Consider the following 17,907-nt stretch of genomic DNA (forward strand, 5'->3'; position numbering starts at 1 on the left):
CCCACCTTGGCCTCCCAAAGTGCTGGGATTACAGACGTAAGCCACCACGCCCGGCCAAAATGATGGTTTTCATATAGTTTATACACACACATATTTTATATATATATAGTCAGATAGTTTTTATAGCAAAGAAGAGAACAAAAAGAACAAGATATTTCTACAACATAATATTCTTTCCCCCCCCGCCTAAGCCCAAATTGTTCTTTTTTTATTTAACATGATATTCTTAAGCTGATGATTTATGTGTGAGTCTCCATAAATTACTCTAGACAGGTAATGAACTTTATAAAATTAAGTCACCACCGGAATGACCCAGAATGCCATCCACGACGCCCATGATGCCCCTGCTCTGCATTTCCATGAGACAAATCCATTTCCAACCCCATGAGCTTCCACCTCCTGGCCACGCTCACTGCTGACACCGTGCTGTGACCATGCTTGGCTCCTCACTGTAGCTTCTGTCCCCTGCAGGCTCTTCCTACATGCTGTGTGTCACTATTTCTTGGAAGGTCGTTTCCTGACCCTCAGGCTGGACCAAGTTTCCTTGAAACACTCCCGCTGCACTGCACGCACCCCCCTTCATGAGGCCCTGGCATTCTTCATCTTCCTTTACACTGAGCCAGTGAAGGGACACTCCTGACACTCCTGGACACTCTCCTCTGCCTCGCACACCCTCCTGCATCTTCTGGGCCTTGCAGGCTCTGGCCGGCGTCTCAGCAGGCAGCTCCCAGGCCCTCTGCCCCAGTCAGGGCTGCCCCATGGCCTCTCTAGCCCCTGGGCTCCACTCCAAGAGCTCCGGACTGTCCTCAGCCACTTCTGTCCCCTGCTCCAGGCTACAAGTGCCTCAAGGGCAGAGACCTTGCCCCACAGTCTTCAACTGAGGCTCCTCTTCTCCCATTCTCTCCTCCCACTGCTCAGAGGTGCTCCCACATCATTACCAGGAGCTTCCAAATGTGGGCTGTATTTTAAACCAGGAGCTTCCAAATACGGGCTGTATTTAAATTTAGATTCGAAAGCCAGCCGTGAACAGGCTACTGAAGGGGGACACCAGGCTCTGTTCTGGCCCCACAGAAGCCCTGCCATGGGATCAGAACCGCTTGGAATAAGGGGTCTCCTGTCCACACAGCCCTCCTGGTTCAAGCCCTCCTGGTTCAAGGTCCACCTTCCCCTGCTGCCCTCAGGCTCACAGAGGCAGGATGGGAAGGGCCCCCTGGCCTTCCCAGAGACGGTTCAGTGCTCCTCCCACAGTGGGAAGAGAGAATTCAAGGGTTTTTCTCTCCCAAAAGATGTTTATGGTTTCCCTTCGACCGCTGCATATTATCGTGTTGTAGATCAAAAATGGTATTTTTTTAAAGTAAAAAATAAAACCATGTTTTAAAAGTTAAAAAAAAAAAAAAACAACTAATTTCAAGTACAACTTCAACTAATGCAAAATAACATAATTCTTCTCCTTTTTTTGTTAAGACAGGGTCTCACTGTGTCGCCCAGGCCAGAGTGCAGTTGCACAATCACAGCTCACTGCAACCTAGCTCAGGTGATCCTCCCACCTCAGCCTCCTGAGTAGCTGGGACTACAGGCACACACTACCATACTGGCTAATTTTTAATTTATTTGTAGAGATAGGGTCTTGCTATGTTGCCCAGACTAGTCTTGAACTCCTGGGCTAAAATGATCCTGTCACCTCAGCCTCCCAAAGCGCTAGGACTATAGGCATGATCAGCCACCACACCCAGCCCAAAATGATAGATTTCTACGTTGCTAAACAAATGAAGCGTCTGAAGTGTCTCTCAGCTTAGAAAAGACCCCAGACAAAAGCTGCGTATCTATTTCTCTCATGATACGCACGGGAGGAAAGGGGCAGTTTTTGCTGATGTGTCTTCACAACTTCCAGAAACTTCTTACCTAGCCAGGTCTGTTCTACCTGCTTGTCTGAGCTTGCTAGAGGCAAGGAAGCGTCATGGGGTAAGAAAGAGGGCAGTTCAGGACTGTTGTGAAGGAGGAAGACAGCATCCACGGAACAGAACTGTCCTCTGCCCTGTCTACTAATGAGGGCCCTGGGCTGCACATAACAGCAAGTGCTCGCTTCATATGTTTTTACAGGGACTATTCAACTGAATCCTTGTTACAACCCCAAGAGCAGGTACAATCGTCTTTTCCAGAGTCCTCCCTAACCTGAGCCCAGCGGGGTTCACATACCCACCTCTGTGTCCCAGAGTCCTCCCCACCTGAGTCCAGCGGGGTTCACATACCCACCTCTGTGTCCCGGAGTCCTCCCCACCTGAGCCCAGCGGGGTTCACATAACCACCTCTGTGCCCCGGAGTCCTCCCTAACCTGAGTCCAGCGGGGTTCACATACCCACCTCTGTGCCCCGGAGTCCTCCCTAACCTGAGCCCAGCGGGGTTCACTATCCACCTCTGTGCCCCGGAGTCCTCCCCAACCTGAGCCCAGCGGGGTTCACATACCCACCTCTGTGCCCCACAGTCCTCCCCACCCTGAGCCCAGCGGAGTTCACATACCCACCTCTGTGTCCCAGAATCCTCCCCACCCTGAGGCCAGCAGGGTTCACATACCCACCTCTGTGTCCCAGGGTCCCGCCCACCCTGAGCCCAGCAGGGTTCACTATCCACCTCTGTGTCCCAGGGTCCTCCCCACCCTGAGCCCAGCGGGGTTCACTATCCACCTCTGTGTCCCAGGGTCCTGCCCACCCTGAGCCCAGAGGGGTTCACTATCCACCTCTGTGTCCCAGGGTCCTCCCCACCCTGAGCCCAGAGGTGTTCCAGTCTTTCTATCCCAGCGCTTGGCAGGGGCCAGCAGACGTGAAGTAAATATCGTGAGCACCGCGTTGAGAATGCGGGCTCCCACTTCAGCCAGGCTAGGGTGTGCCCACAACACACAGGCTATGCCCCTCCCTGCAAGTCCCCAGCATAGGCAGGTGACACTCCTCCCTCCTCCAGAGGCCCATAAAGACCCAGCCTATGCCAGACGTGCTCAGCAAGATGCTCCCGGCTCCTAAGGCGCTCTTGGGGCAACCTGTACCCCAGAAGTGAAGAGCCAGAGATGACCCAAGTGCAAGAGGCAGTGGAAACGGAAACCTCCCAACAGTCACTCCCTTTTGAACCTTTCCCTTTAAGGTAGAAACTTGAGGCAATGACAGGATCTCCAAGGATCATTAAACATCATTTCAGAAGTGCTAACCGGAACGTGGAATGCAGTCCCTGCTTCTTCTGCTAGCTCGAGATTGTTTATTATAAAGCCCACTCACCCCTCTAGCTAATTCTGCCGCTGGACGGCAATAGGAAGTATTTTCAGAAGTGAAATGACCTAAAGTCAGTCATCCTACAAAATGTAGATCCTTGACAGCTGAAACACTGAAAACTCCGTAGGAAGACGAGACAGCTGAGGGCCCCTGCTCTGACCGCGTGCCTCATCGTGGGGAGTGGCAAGCCGCAACTAAAGAAGGGCCAGGAAGGTGGTGTTCGCAGGAAAGCGAATCCTCAGCCCTGACTCCTCACGAGCTACTGGTTAGGCAGTGTACAGGGTACACCGGAGGAGGGACAGGCACCCGACTTTAAGCCCAGGGAGGCGATGCTCAGGCACAGACACATTCTTTGACCTAGGAACACTGAGCCGGGCATGGGGCCAGGCACTGGGAACACAGAGATCACTCTTGAAGCTTTACCACAGGGACAGCAACCAACAGTGGGCACCCTCGGAGTGTGGGTGGAGCTGGGGCAGTGGGAAGCGGGCTTGGTTTGCAGGCAGTGTGGCAGGACAGGAGAGTTTTCTGACCCCAGGTGTAGCCATTTTAATGTACCCACTCAGCCCACCCAGGAGGCTGAGCTGGCCACACCCACAGGCCCCTCAGTCCCTGCCACGAGCAGGAGGAAGGCTCTCTTGCCCAGGCAGTTAGCTGCTGAGCCCTGGAACTTAGCATGCTTTATACCCCACCAGGCACAGTGCAGCCCCACAATGTGGAGGCAGGCCCGGCTGTGATGGGTGTGGACGTGGCTCTGGGAAAGGTGGCCTGATGCAGCAGAAAAAGCAAAGGCCCGAAGGCAGACCGACCTGGACCTCACACCATGGCTGTGACATTGAGAAGTGGGTCTCAGTGACTTCTTCTGTGCCCAGAAATAGGTACACCTGGCTCCTGAACACTGAAGACCACAGTGACCAGTGCTTCTGAAATGGCAGCTTCTAGGACAGGTCCTATGTAAAGTCTGTTCTTCCCCTTTGCTTCCTCCCCACTGCCCACCCTATTTCTGATCTGACCTTTCACCTAACTGTCAGCACCCAACAAGAAGCCTGAATCACTGCGGACCACCAATAAATGCTGAGTCAGGGAATAAATCATGAATACATGGCTTTCCTGTGCTTAGCTCAACTTAAATATTTACTAAGGCCTTTCTATACGCCTAACCCTGTACTGGAACTGCAAATACAGACTGTATCCTAGCGGGTGCTTATCCTAGAACACAGTCAGCACTTTTAGAATAAGGCCTGTGGAGGCTTCATCAAAGCACAGTGGACAGCATTCACAACCAGCTCACAGCACAAAGGCCTCAGCAGTGAAAAACCCTTACCGTTTCCTTTTCATTTACTCTGTCTCACTGCTCATTAGACAGTCCAGCCCATGTTCGACACTCAACACGATGGTCTTGTCTCTGGAACCTGAACTATGGGACCCATCTTATGGGTGACACTGCCTTACACAAACCCCCTTAGAAAGGACTCTAAGGGAAAGTGCACAGCTCTAGAGTCGGGTAGACCTGAGTCTGAACTCCAGCTCTGCATTGGGCTGGCATCAGGACCTTGGCCAAGGCACTCTGCCTCTCTGAGCCTGTTTTATTTGTTTTTTTGTTTTGGAGAGAGAGGCTCACTCTGTCGTCCAGGCTGAAGTGCAGTGGTGTGATCTCGGTTTACTGCAACCTCTGCCTCCTGGGTTGAAATGCTTCTTGTGCCTCCGCCTCCTGAGTAGCTGGGATTATAGGCACGTGCCACCATGCCCGGCCAACTACTGTATTTTAGTAGAGACGGGGTTTCGCCCTGTTGGTCAGGCTGGTCTTGAACTCCTGAAGTCAAGTGATCTGCCTGCCTCAGCCTCCCAAAGTGCTGGGATTACAGACATGAGCCAGTGCACCCGGCCCTGAGCCTCAGTTTTTTCATCTATAAAACACAAGTGTTACACTGCACTTGGAGAGGTTGTTCCAAGGGTTCAAAGATAGCATGTGTGAGAAGCACTCGAGTCAATAAATGCGGGCGCCCTTTGTCTTTGCCCCTACATGGATTACAACCATCTTCAGGCTGGGACAGAAGCAGACAGCAATATTCTCCAGGCCTGTACTTTTCACACTGCCAGGCATGACCCAGCCAACAGCCAGTGGATGGTGGAGGCAACGAAAGCAGATTATCCCTAGCATTTTTTGGAATAAATAGAACAGAGTACAGTATTTCAGAAGGCTTCACACAGGCAGGGTTAGGTACTGGGTCATGAAACCACTGTTCCCAGCACATATACGTGTTAAGTTTCTGCACACATTGGGTCACAATTTAAAACGCATTTCCTTTTGCGAGTAAAGGTGGGAAAAGTTTGAAAGACACTACTGACTTTCGGCCTAGAATCCTAAGAAGCTAATCAGAAGCCCTAAAACAGGTAAGGGAGAAACTGAAGGCTCAGGTCCTGCTTGGATGCTCTCCCGTCCTCCAGTACCGCAGGCTCTGGCCAGGAATCTGAGGGGCAGGGCTCACAGTCAGATGAACACGGTGGGGCGGCCTGTGCAGGAGCTTTGTGTTCACAGGTGTGAAGAAAATCACCATTTGCTGAATAAAGGTGCCCTTTGAAGCAGGCCCTAAACACTTCTATCCAGCACAGCCAGGCGGGCCAGCCCAGCATCCCCGCCAGGGCTGCTCATGGCCCCACGTTCCCTGTCCTCGGTCACCAGTGCCTTGTGGCGTCAGCTACAAGATTCCACCCCCAAACCCCTCGGCCTTCACGGCAAAGGTCAGCAGAGTGAGAACCGTCCAGGGTTTAGGACGGAAGCAACACACCAAGAATCCCAAAGGCATATTCTTAAGGGCACAGACAAGTCTGCTTCAGCTAAGGGGTCAGCTTCCTTTCAAACGATACTTGAATTTTTACCTTCCCTTCTGCTGAAGAAAGTGGGCAACGACAAAACCAGACCAGCCAGCTCTCTGTCCACAGTGGCTGTACATTTACCGTATGATTTAGTGGAACATGCCTTTCTGGTCGAACAATCCCTTCTTTGCTTCTGCGGAGCCCCTTCCGAGTCGGGTGGCGCCACACGGTCACCCGGCAGCACCGTGTGGGGTGAATCACTGCAGTCTCCAGATAAGGAACCAGGAGCTCAGAAGGGCTTCACAGCCTTCCCCACGGCCACAAGGCAATCATGGGAGAAGCTGGGTTTGGGCTGGGGCTGCTGGATCCCGGAGGCACCCTCTTCCCACCGCGTGACCTGAGAGGCTGCTCCCTTCCACGCACAGGTCTCCCAGCCCTCTTACCTGGCCCTCAAACACAGTGCTCTCCGGGCTAACAGCCACACTCCATCCTCAGCAGCCCCTTTCACCACGGCATGAAGACCTGCCTGGCCTACTGCTGCTGCGTAGACCTCTCAGAATCCTCGTATCTGTCTGTCTCAGGATGCCTCTACTTACACGTCCCGCAGGCACCTCAAAACCACCCGTCTGAAGACAAATCCACTAACTGCCCTGGCCAAATCTTCTCCCTTTGTCTTTGGTCTCAGCTGAAGGCATCAGCAAACCCCTTTCCCAACTCGCAGTCAGGAACTGACCAGATTCTCGACATACCCACAATATTTCCACGGGGCCTTCTCTCCACCTACTTTGGCTTTTTCCCCCTTAATTTGTCTCTCTGTTCCCAGACTCTCCTGCCTCCCAGGTAACTTAAAACTCACAGCTGGATGTGCCCCACGCTCATCATAAGCAGCAGCCTCTGCCACTCCCCCGGCCCCGCAATCCTGCCCAAGCTCCAGAGCTCAGGTCTAAAAGCCACCATGACCTGGCCTCCCAACCTCATCGCCTGCGGTCCTCTGCCCTTTACTTTCAGCCTCTACCCCACTGGACTTGGCTAGTGCCCGCTGACTCTGGAATGGCACATGCGCTGGTCACCTTCACTCCGTGTACTCCGACCCCTGCACTGGGTCCGAGACCTCCTGCCTTCCAAGACAGCACTCATCTCACGTGGACAGTGCCCACGGACACACGTGTCTCCCACAAGCCAGGAGCTCCTGACAGGCAAGCGCTGGCCTTGCTCCTCAGGCCACCTCTATACCCGGCGAGAGCCTGCACAGACCTGGTGCTTGGTCCTTTTAAGGAACGGACAGCACTCTGGAAACAAACAGGCCCAAGATACCATCTCTCCCCTTGAGGGAATTCAGGAGGGCCAGGCGGAGGCACTGATGGAAACAAAACTCAGGGGCAGGGGCATCAGGGAAGGCTGGAGAGCAGGACATGAGGATTCAGCCAGGCCGTGAAGAATTGGGCAGAGAAGAGAGTGAAGAACAGGCAAGGGCTGAGAAATGCTGTGAAAACAGAGGGAAAAGCCAGTCTTACCAATCAATTAGGTAGATATCTGGAGTTAGGTTGTTCTTCTTGAAATGGGCAAACAATTTCGGCAAATTTTCTTCAAAGAATACCTCAAATGCAGCAAAATAAGTCAACATCTAGGGAGATAATATGAAATTTACTCAGAAACTATCTGCACAAGTTTCCAGTTTACAAAAAAGTCAATATATGTATATCTTTAGATTCTAACAATTACCTTCTTACGTAACTACTAATACATTTTGAATGGCAACTTACTGTAGGTACTATACAAATTATAAACAAGCACTATTTCTAATCTTCACAACAATATCAATGGCTACACTTCATCTTCTTCAATTCATAGAAAAGGGAACTGAAACCCAAAGCAGTTACAGAACTTGCCAAATAAGGGCACAGGCTTCGTTCATGGTAAAACTGGGAATGAATTTGTGCCTGTCCTGCTGCAAAGGTGGAGCCTGTACAGACTCACTCCATCCTAAAAACCAGGAATGTATGAACTGTGGAAAAGTATCTGGAAAAGCACGCATGCCTCGTCCAACCCCTAGCACTTCCAGGGGGCTACATGACTCATGTCTGAGTCAAGGGTAGCACCGCTCCAGCGGACAGATGCACACCTTTGAATGCAACGAGGGAGAAACACTACAGGGAAAGGAGGAAAGGAGGGCGTTACAGTCCGTAGTTTATGGAACTTGCTTTTCAACGGTTGACAGTTTTTTAAGGAAACGAAATATACAAAGCTGGGAAGCAGTGCTGACAGCAGAAAGAACTCCGACTGGACTGGGGGCAGCACCCGTCTGATGGTGGCCCAGTTCTGCTCCAGTGCTCGCCAGCTGGGCGCCTGGGGGCAGATCACAACTCTGGTGTCTGCGTATCTGAAGGAGGGGCTGTACTGTAGACGGTGGATCCCAAAAGGGAGTGGTTTTGCCTCTAAGGGAACATTGGTCAATGTCTGGAGATACTTTTGGTCGTCACAACTGGGGGCAGGTGCTGCTGGCACAGGGATGTGGAGGCTGGGAAGCTGCTCAGCACCCTCCAGCGCACAGGACATCCCCCGGCAGAGTGACACAGCCCTAAGCTCAGCGGGGCTGCCAGGGAGAAAACCTGCTGCTGTCATGAAGATCCCACTCAACATTACGACTCCATGGTTTCGCCTTAAAAATATAAGCCATGATTCCTAAGCACAATTTGTATCACGTTTCCAAAGAGAAAGCTGGGGTGTTATCTTCAAAATCAGCAGAAATTTAGATGGGAATCATTTATTTATAAAAAGATAAAATTAAATTTACACGCGGGAATTATTTACAGGAATTAGTAACACAAGCAACATAAGGCCAGTATACACTGTGTTAATGAGTTATTTCAAGAGTAAGAACGCTTCCTCAAGATTTATTTTCTGTTTCTGACCATTACTTTTCGTGGAAAGGTAAGTTTTTACCTGATTATGAAAGTCATACCTGTAAACACTCACTGTAGAAAACTTAGGAAACACATAAACACTATTAATCTATCATTCAACAATCCATAAACACTAGTAATTTTGTGGCCTATTTCCTTTTATTGTCAAACACAATAGTCACTATAGTTTATGTTTTATCTTACATACGCTGAAGAAATTAACATCTTGAACACTTTCTCACAATGCAGTTCTTTGCGAGCATCACTACTGGTCACTTACCAAATTTAATTGACCATTCTGCATTCTCCTAACCCCGTTTTCAGCGATTCTCACATTTACAATTGTAAATAAGTGTGTCATGACTATCTTTGTGCATAACGCTTTTGTCCACATTTATGACTTTCTTAGAAGTGATTCTTATGAGCAGAACTGCACACCAATGCTATTTACAGCTATTGATACTTAATACCAAGTTGTCTTTCAAAAGGACTCTGCCAATTTATAGTTCCAGTAACAGCTACCAAATTTACCAACAGCTTCTAAATACTTTATGTATGTACTATCTGAGCAAGACATACTCAGTAAACCTTAAGATATCAAGGAAGAAATACTCTTAAACTATTAGATCATTTTAGTCTTGAAGTACTGGTAATAATTATCAGCAAATCAAGACAACGATGGACAGGCGCAGTGGCTCATGGCTGTAATCCCAGCACTTTGGGAGTCCAAGGCGTATGGATCACTTGAGGTCAGGAGTTCAAGACCAGCCTGGCCAACATGGCAAAACCCCATCTCTACTAAAAATACAAAAAATTAGCTGGGCATGGCGGCAGACACCTGTAATCCCAGCTACTAGGGAGGTTGAGACATGAGAATCGCTTGAACCCAGAAAGCAGAGGTTGCAGTGAACTGAGATTGCACCACTGCACTCCAGCCTGGGCGACAGAGCAAGACTCTGCCAAAAAAAAAAAAAACAAAAAAAAAACAGCTTATGGGCTTGTTAAATTGGTGACTTCTAGGCTACAGAAAGAACAAAGGCTTAGGAACCAGAACGGATTCAAATCTCAGTTCCTCCATTTACCAAATGCATGCCTTGAACGAGTCCCTTCACTCTGAGCTTCACCTCCTCACCTGAACGGTGCAGAGGGCTTATCTGGGAGGCACGTAAGCCCCACCCCCCACTGTCACCACCTCCCACTTATGCAGTGTCATAAAGACTAGAACAGTCCACTCAACAAATGGCTGCCTTTCAAAAACTAAAGGAGTATGGTCTTCAACATGTCTCCTTTCTCCCGAGTGTGGGCACGCTTCACAAAGCAGGGTGACGATGAGCAGCAACACAGCTCGGTTACAACGTGTTCTACCTCACAGGTCCAAACGTGGGCACTGCCAGCAAGCTGTGACTTTGACACCAAGTGTGTGTGCTTAAGCAGGAGCCATACTTCTTCCTTCATTGAAAGAATACATTTTCCAAAATCCAGGTACTGTTTTTCTGAGAGAACGTATTAAGAAACCCAGACATATGGTTACTAACCATGTCTTTTTAAGCTTCCATGCAATACACTGCTCAAAATCACCCTCCACCTTGCAGTGCTGCTTACTCTAAACATCTCTCCACAGAGGGAAAAATATATTCTGTTTTTCCACTGAAAACACAGACGAGTAAGCAACTCTTGACATTTAAACATACAGTACCCAGGGCCCGAACACAGAGGATACTCACAAGGCCATGGTCCACTCTGAAAAACGCCATTTGACAGGGTTTATTCAAAAGGTTAGAAAAAGCAATAAAGGCATCTGCAGTATCTAAGTTCAAGATCAACACTGCCGCTATGAAGGACATACCCTGGACCTGAGAAAGGAAAGGCACGTTAAAATCACAGTGGCCACAGGGTCACCGCAGCACGCTCATTTTAGCAAAGACAAACCTACCACCCTCATACTAGAAGGGTCCCCAGAGCCGCCCCACTCTACCTGCCACCCAGCGCTGAACTGCCCTCACTCAGAACCACCACTCTGCCACCCCAGCCACCTGGCCTGCTGTCCTTCAGTCCCCACTCTTGCTCCTATCCCCCAAATGGAAAACCCTAAACCAGCCCTCTTAGGCCCACAGCATCTGCAATACTGCCCTTTCCTGTGTCCAGTGTCCCGCTGCTGTACACACGTGTATCTATCTCAATAAGCTTAAGAGCAAACCATGCGTGCACACACACATCCGCGAAGCCACAGAAGTATCAGCAGTGTTTTAATGGTTGCTGCTTTTAACATGGTTAAGTCTTCTTTGATTTAATGTTGGAAAAAAGTCACATGCCAAAAATAAAAATTGCATTCGATTAAAATGTGATTAATGCCCCAGAGCAGCCATGACAGCTCAATTTCTTTAAGAGGAAACTGAGTCAACTCACTTACCACAAGACTTTTCATACTCCTCGGCAAAAACGAAGGCACTGGGTTGACATTTGCAGCTAACATGCGCTGGACAATATCTGACTTTCCTTTTAGATAATAATATTATAAAATACTGAGAAACTTCACTTACATAACCCACATCTGGTCGGTAACAAGTATAAGCGCCCAAAATACTGTGCAACATGTCATGATATGGACCACCCTAAAAGGATCAACACAGCAAAAACAACACATGCATAAGGATTGTTAGTGCTCACAAGAACATCCGATACTACTACTGCTGCCACTGCCACTCCTGCTATTTTCAGCATTATGAAATATGCCAAGCATGATGCCAGCAGCTCTATATGCATATGGAATTTAACACATCACCCATTCACAGCTAGGGAAGTCTGCAGCTCACACTATGAAACTGCACTGAAAAAAAGCTGGAGGGCCAGGCAGGAGCACCACCCCAGACAAATATCCTTTATTTGGCTCCTGCTGTATAACTGTGTTCCCTTTCCAAGTCTACCAGGAGAGCCAGGTATCCGGGGACTCTTCAAAGCAAGTGACTGCTCAGTGTCACTCAGGTCATCTCCCACTGTGCCCCACATCCTGACTATCCTTTCTGCCTCTCTTCCCAGGCTTATCACTCTCCTTGTTTCTGTTGGTTTTCTGAATGGCAACTTGAGGAAATATACTCTTCTAAGTCCTGGTGGCTACCATTTTGTTTAAACATTCTCCCAGCTCTTCCACCCCTCTAACATTTCCACTTGCTCTTATAACTGCTTCCAAAAATTAAAGTGCTGGAATTTTCTTCCCAATGGAGCACATAAGAAAGAGCAGAGATGCCTCATGCTGAAGTGAGCATGGAAGAAGATACTACAAAAGGACAGGTTCAGCGCCAAACACTTACCGTCTATGTCTACCAGGTACCTACATTTAACACAAGGAATAAAAATCACACATGGTGAGAGATAAGAAGTCACTCCACAGGTGACCACAGGTGGCTTACAAAAGAATGCCATGGCCCAGACCACCATATTCTAGCATGTGAAAAGAGCTAAGTAAAAGAAGAGACAGTTCCAAATCACAGAGGGACAACAGGAAAAATAGCAATGAGAGGGTGAAAATGACAACATCCAGGGCTAGGGTGGCTGAGGGTCTGCAGTGGCACCAAATGCCAGTCTAAGGACCAGTGTGACTGTAACAAAGTTTTATCCAGGCCAAGGCTAAATAAGAAAATAAGAGCATCACACTGAACTTCTCTTTTTTTTTTTTTGAGACGGAGTCTCGCTCTGTCGCCCAGGCTGGAGTGCAGTGGCCGGATCTCAGCTCACTGCAAGCTCTGCCTCCTGGGTTTACGCCATTCTCCTGCCTCAGCCTCCAGAGTAGCTGGGACTACAGGCGCCCGCCACCTCGCCTGGCTAGCTTTTTGTATTTTTGAGTAGAGACGGGGTTTCACCGTGTTAGCCAGGATGGTCTCGATCTCCTGACCTCGTGATCCGCCCGTCTCGGCTTCCCAAAGTGCTGGGATTACAGGCTTGAGCCACCGCGCCCAGCCTGAACTTCTCTTAAAGCTAAATGTTTTTAACTTCAAAGGTTTTCTACCGTTGTAATTTCAATCCTTCCATCTCACTTTGGTGCTAAAAGTCATTTCTTAAATGAAAAAAATGATGCAGCCGGGCGCCGTGGCTCACGCCTAAGTATTTCCAGCACTTTGGGAGGCCGAGGTGGGCTGATCACGAGGTCAGGAGTTCGAGACCAGCCTGGCCAATATGGTGAAACCCCTTCTCTCCCCAAAATACAAAAATTGGCCAGGCATGGTGGTGGGCAACCTGTAATCCCAGCTACTTGGGAGGCTGAGGCAAAAGAATCGCTTGAACCCAGGAGGTGGAGGTTGCAGTGAGCCGAGATCGTGCCACTCCACCCCAGCCTGGGCAACGAGCGAAACTCCGTCTCAAAAAAGAAAAAATAATAAATGACCTTAACTGCCTTTGGAATCTCAGTTCCCCTACTCTTCCCCTCAACTGTTCTTTGCTTTCTTTTTAGCAAACTTGATCTCTGCTCATTAGAAAAGTTACTAAGCTACTTTCTACCAGGGCTGAGAGGTCCCTACATTGGACCTGCAAAGAGACTTCTTTGGCCTCTACCCACCACCTCTTCCATCACACACTTCTGCCGCCACCTGGCAGGATATGGCTCTTTGACCTCTGGTTGGATTTAGTTCTTTTAGTTTCAAATTACGTTCAAAGAGATTTAATAACAACAAGCACTGTTATCTGCCAAGTACTGTCAACGGCCCTGTTAGACTGGTATGATCATCCTATGTTACAGATGAACAAACCAAGGCTCAAAAAGATGGATCTGCCCAAAGCTAGTGAGAAGGCATTCTGTGATTAAAGCCCAAATTGTTTGAAATCAAAGGTGAAACTCCTTTCTAGAAAGCCGCCTCTCCTGGACAGCCTGGTAAGGAGGCACGTGAACTGTGGGTGGAGGGTGGGGAAGGGCCTTTTGGGCTGGGGGGAAGAAAGCCTTTTCCCTCCAAGAGCAAGAAACAGGAGCAGCTCCAACAGAGCGACGCAGGGGCTGCAAAGCAGGGAGTGCACTGAGGCCTATGGAGATGAACTGGGGGAAAAGGGCAGAGAAGCTGAAATCTGCCCTGTGGGAGAAGCAGGGTTCCAGGAAACAGGCTGCCAGCTAAGTCAACCGCCTACTGTAAGCCAGTGGGGTGCCCATCGGGCTCACGCACCAGACACCAGGACCAAGGCTGCTGGTAGCTTTGTAGATTCCCTCTCTTTCCTCTTCTGAAAAAATTTCTGAAGACCCACATGGAAATCCACAAAGATGAGAACCTGACTGAGTAAAGGCAGTGAGAACAGGTAAGGGACAGGTGCAGAGGTATTCTGCAAGAACTGCCCCCCTGCTGCAAAAACCCGTTACAGATAAGAAAGGGGTCAAAAGACCCCCAGATCAATGTCTGCTGGCTCAAAGAATAGAAGGTCTCTAAAGAGTTCAGCTCAGATAACCCCACAACCTACCGCTGGCAGCCCTGTCCTGTGCTCAGATGCCCACAAGGAGGTTCCACTCTGCTCTTCCTGCCGCCCAAGGAGCCTGTCCTATCTCCCACAGCTGGCTTCTGTCCCTCAGCTGTACCGTTCTCCTGGTCCACCTGCTCAGAAATCTGTCACCCTGGCTTGGCCACCCACCTTGGTTGCCAGGGATTTCCCTTTCTCACACGGGCTCACTGCACTGGGCTCATCTGAGCCGAAGCCCATCACACTGCCATGGCCTTGCTGAGCGCAGACTGCTACACACAGTCCTGAGAGCAGAGGAGTGCCCAGGAAAGCGCCAGCAGACAGAGCCAGAGCCACCCATGGCGACCCTCTCAGACCAGAGGGCCCTGAGACACGTATCTCAAGAGGAAGACAGAATCGTCTTTTGGAGCACAAGTATGGACATAGTAAATATTTGTTGGAAAGGATCAGTTACTGATTTTTAAAAGTCTAAATGTATTTAACAGTAACATCCACCCTACCTCCTAACACCCACAAAAACCCAAGTACCTTTCAAACTTGACAACAAATATACGCAGTTCAGCATCTATGAATTTTAGACAAAACATACTTGAAAGCAACAAGTCACCACCTACTTACTTGCTGGAAAATGCAGAGATTAGGAAACGTTCTAGAGATGTCCAGTTTAATAAGCTCCAGACTGGCTTCTCTGTCTGCTGCTGAAAAACCAGCATCTGTCAAAAGATGCCAAAAATCATTACATTCCTCAAGGGCATGAATGTAGGACAATGATGAGCCTCTGAAGTTTTACAAGAACGAAAGACGCAAAGAAGTTCTTCAGAAGCTCACTGACATGACCACGTCTTGACTCACAGTGCAGCTTCCGGGTATGTAACAGATGGCAGGGTTTCTTAGAGCACAGCACCAGCTAATTCTAGATTAGATATCAGATATTCATTAGGTATTTTCTAGCATCTGATATCAAAATCTGACATAATACCTCTCACCAATAACAATCAGTGGAAAGCAAGGACAAGTAGGAGAATAAACACAAAGAAACTCCAAGCATAAACACACACGCACACCCACGTCACACATCTTTACCATCTTCAGTGTGAACTCACTAGATGTAGAAACGATTGCGGTATTATACTCGTGTGATATTTCTTTTTTCTTTTATCTTTTTGTAGAGACAGGGTCTTTCTTGGTTGCCCAGGCTGGTTTTGAACTCCTGACCTTAAGTGATTTGCCCACCTCAGCCTCCCAAAGTGCTAGGATTATAGGCACGAGTCACTGTGCCCAGCCAGTGTATAATATTTCTAACAAGTAATCATAAATAATTTGCTTTATACTTTTTTGAATTCTAATACCAAATAGACTGTAAAAATGATCAGTAAAATCATGTACTTCGTAACCAACAGAAGTAATCATTCTTGTGTGTTATGGAAAATGCTAAAGGCATAATCTAGCAAACATGCAGTGTTCTTGTCTCTGGAATTCTGAGCTCCTCTATAAGACAGTATTCAACTAATCCCAGACACCAGGCTACTGGAAGTCACGTGAACAACTTTAAAGGGAGTGACACTGGTTATGACTGGCCCTCCAGCATGTTAGGACACAAACACCTCTCAGGAACTGGGATGTTCTAATTCTTTCTTTCTTTCTTTCTTTCTTTTTTTTTTTTCTAAGAGGGAGTCTTGCTCTGTCACCCAGGCTGGACTGCAGTGGTAAGATCTTGGCTCACTGCAACCTCCACCTCCAGGGTTCAAGCGATTCTCCTGCCTCAGCCTCCCGAGTAGCTGGGATTACAGGTGCACACCACCAAGCCCAGCTAATTTTTGTTTTTTCTTGAGACAGAGTCTCACTCTTATCACCCAGGCTGGAATGCAGTGGCACGGTCTTGGCTCACTGCAACCTCCACCTCCCGGGTTCAAGTGATTCCCCTGCCTCAGCCTCCAGAGTAGCTGGAATTACAGGCACCCACCATCATGCCTGGCTAATTTTTATATTTTTAGTAGAAATGGGGTCTCGCCATGTTGACCAGGCTGGTCTTGAACTCCTGACCTCGTGATCCACCCACCTCAGCCTCCCAAAGTGTTAGGATTACAGCTGTGAGCCCTTGCACCCAGCCTAATTTTTATATTTTTAGTACAGACGGGGTTTCGTCATGTTGGCCAGGCTGGTCTCGAACTCCTGACCTCAGGTGATCCATCCACCTTGGCATCCCAAAGTGCTGGGATTACAGGCATGAGCCACCACACTCGGCCAATTTCTTATAAAAGCTTTTTACCTTTAGTTTTTGCTTAAAAAAAAAAAAAGAAGAACGCTTTTCTCATGGAGCTTTTTATGAATCCACATCAATCTCAACCATAGTTAAGTCAACTTTCTTCACTATGTAATAAAGAATGACAAACATCATTGACCACAGCAGCCCGCTGGTTTTAGAAGAGACTCTACCTTCATTCTCCACTTCAGAGGCTCCCGTGCTAAAGGACCGCCACCTCTCCTTGGCTCGGGCAAGACAGATGTCAAAGAGCTCTGGAAGAAAAGCCTCTGGGTAAGTGTTATGTGCACATGTGAGTATTTTTCATCAAAACACCACAGAACACAGTACTATTTCCTTCAAATACTTAAGTTCAACTATAATAGGCTTAATGCACACTTCACAGGCTACTTAAACAATTCCCCTCAACGTGGCCTAAAAGTAATTTTATTGTTTAAAGACACAGCCTTAAACAGAGAAAGATTACACACATCACCACTGTTTACTTCTATGACACAACCCAACCACAAAACTGCCTTGTTTTGGTCTTTGTGACTTGTCTACTGCGTCTCCCAGACCGCAAGATCCCTGGGGCAAGACGGTGAAGCTCTCTTCCTCCCTCTGTATCCAAAACACACAGCACTGGAACTGACACAGAGCAACCCAATCAATGAATGTCTCACTGACCGAGGGACCAGCAGAGAATCATCGGGTTTCAAGTAAGGACATGATGCAATTGCCCCCACCTGGCACAGGCCTCCTCGTCTTGCTGCCTGGCAGTGGAGCAGGGGTGGGGGAGATCCCAGGAATACACAGAAGCTGCAAAACACAGGACTCTTGCTGGCAGAGAAGGCTCATGACAGCCTCCAAATCCCCATATTCACAACTTATTTTTGTGACAGCCTCTTTGGGTGGTTTGGTAATAGTTAAACAAGGCAAATTCACTAGCATCCACAGACCTCCATGGGTATATCCATGCCGCATTCTTCTTTCAAGGACAAGTGTGCAGGCTGAACCCACAGAGCTCCTTCTCAGCACCCTGTTCCCCGACACAGCCCAGTCTCAGTCTCAGGTGCTTCCTGGTTGTCCGGCTTTTTCTTTTTTTTTCCGAGATGGAGTCTTGCTCTGTCACCCAGGCTGGAGTGCAGTGGCACGATCTCGGCTCACTGCAACCTCTGCCTCCCGGATTCAAGCGATTTTCTTGACTCAGCCTCCTGAATAGGTGGGATTTCAGGTGCATGCCACCGCGCCCGGTGAA

The 17,907-nt window shown here is 48.7% G+C and overlaps 1 protein-coding gene across 3 annotated transcripts in view; it reads right to left on the reverse strand.

Annotated features, from left to right (window-relative positions):
• TBC1D14 (TBC1 domain family member 14) overlaps window positions 1-17,907 on the reverse strand; it is a 120,493-nt gene that overhangs the window by 10,215 nt on the left and 92,371 nt on the right. For 2 of the 3 annotated variants that reach the window (XM_017853399.1, XM_017853401.1), the window contains 5 exons: window positions 16,844-16,924; window positions 15,026-15,120; window positions 11,518-11,589; window positions 10,702-10,830; window positions 7,589-7,698 (listed from right to left, as the gene is read on the reverse strand). In XM_017853399.1, the coding sequence (XP_017708888.1) occupies window positions 7,589-7,698; window positions 10,702-10,830; window positions 11,518-11,589; window positions 15,026-15,120; window positions 16,844-16,924 (487 nt within the window). The remainder of the gene's footprint in view (window positions 1-7,588; window positions 7,699-10,701; window positions 10,831-11,517; window positions 11,590-15,025; window positions 15,121-16,843; window positions 16,925-17,907) is intronic. The other variant, XM_017853400.1, reaches the window with a different exon arrangement.

The sequence above is a fragment of the Rhinopithecus bieti genome, unplaced genomic scaffold (genome assembly GCF_001698545.2).
Source record: "Rhinopithecus bieti isolate Rb0 unplaced genomic scaffold, ASM169854v2 scaffold_35903, whole genome shotgun sequence".
Classification (NCBI taxonomy): Eukaryota; Metazoa; Chordata; class Mammalia; order Primates; family Cercopithecidae; genus Rhinopithecus; species Rhinopithecus bieti.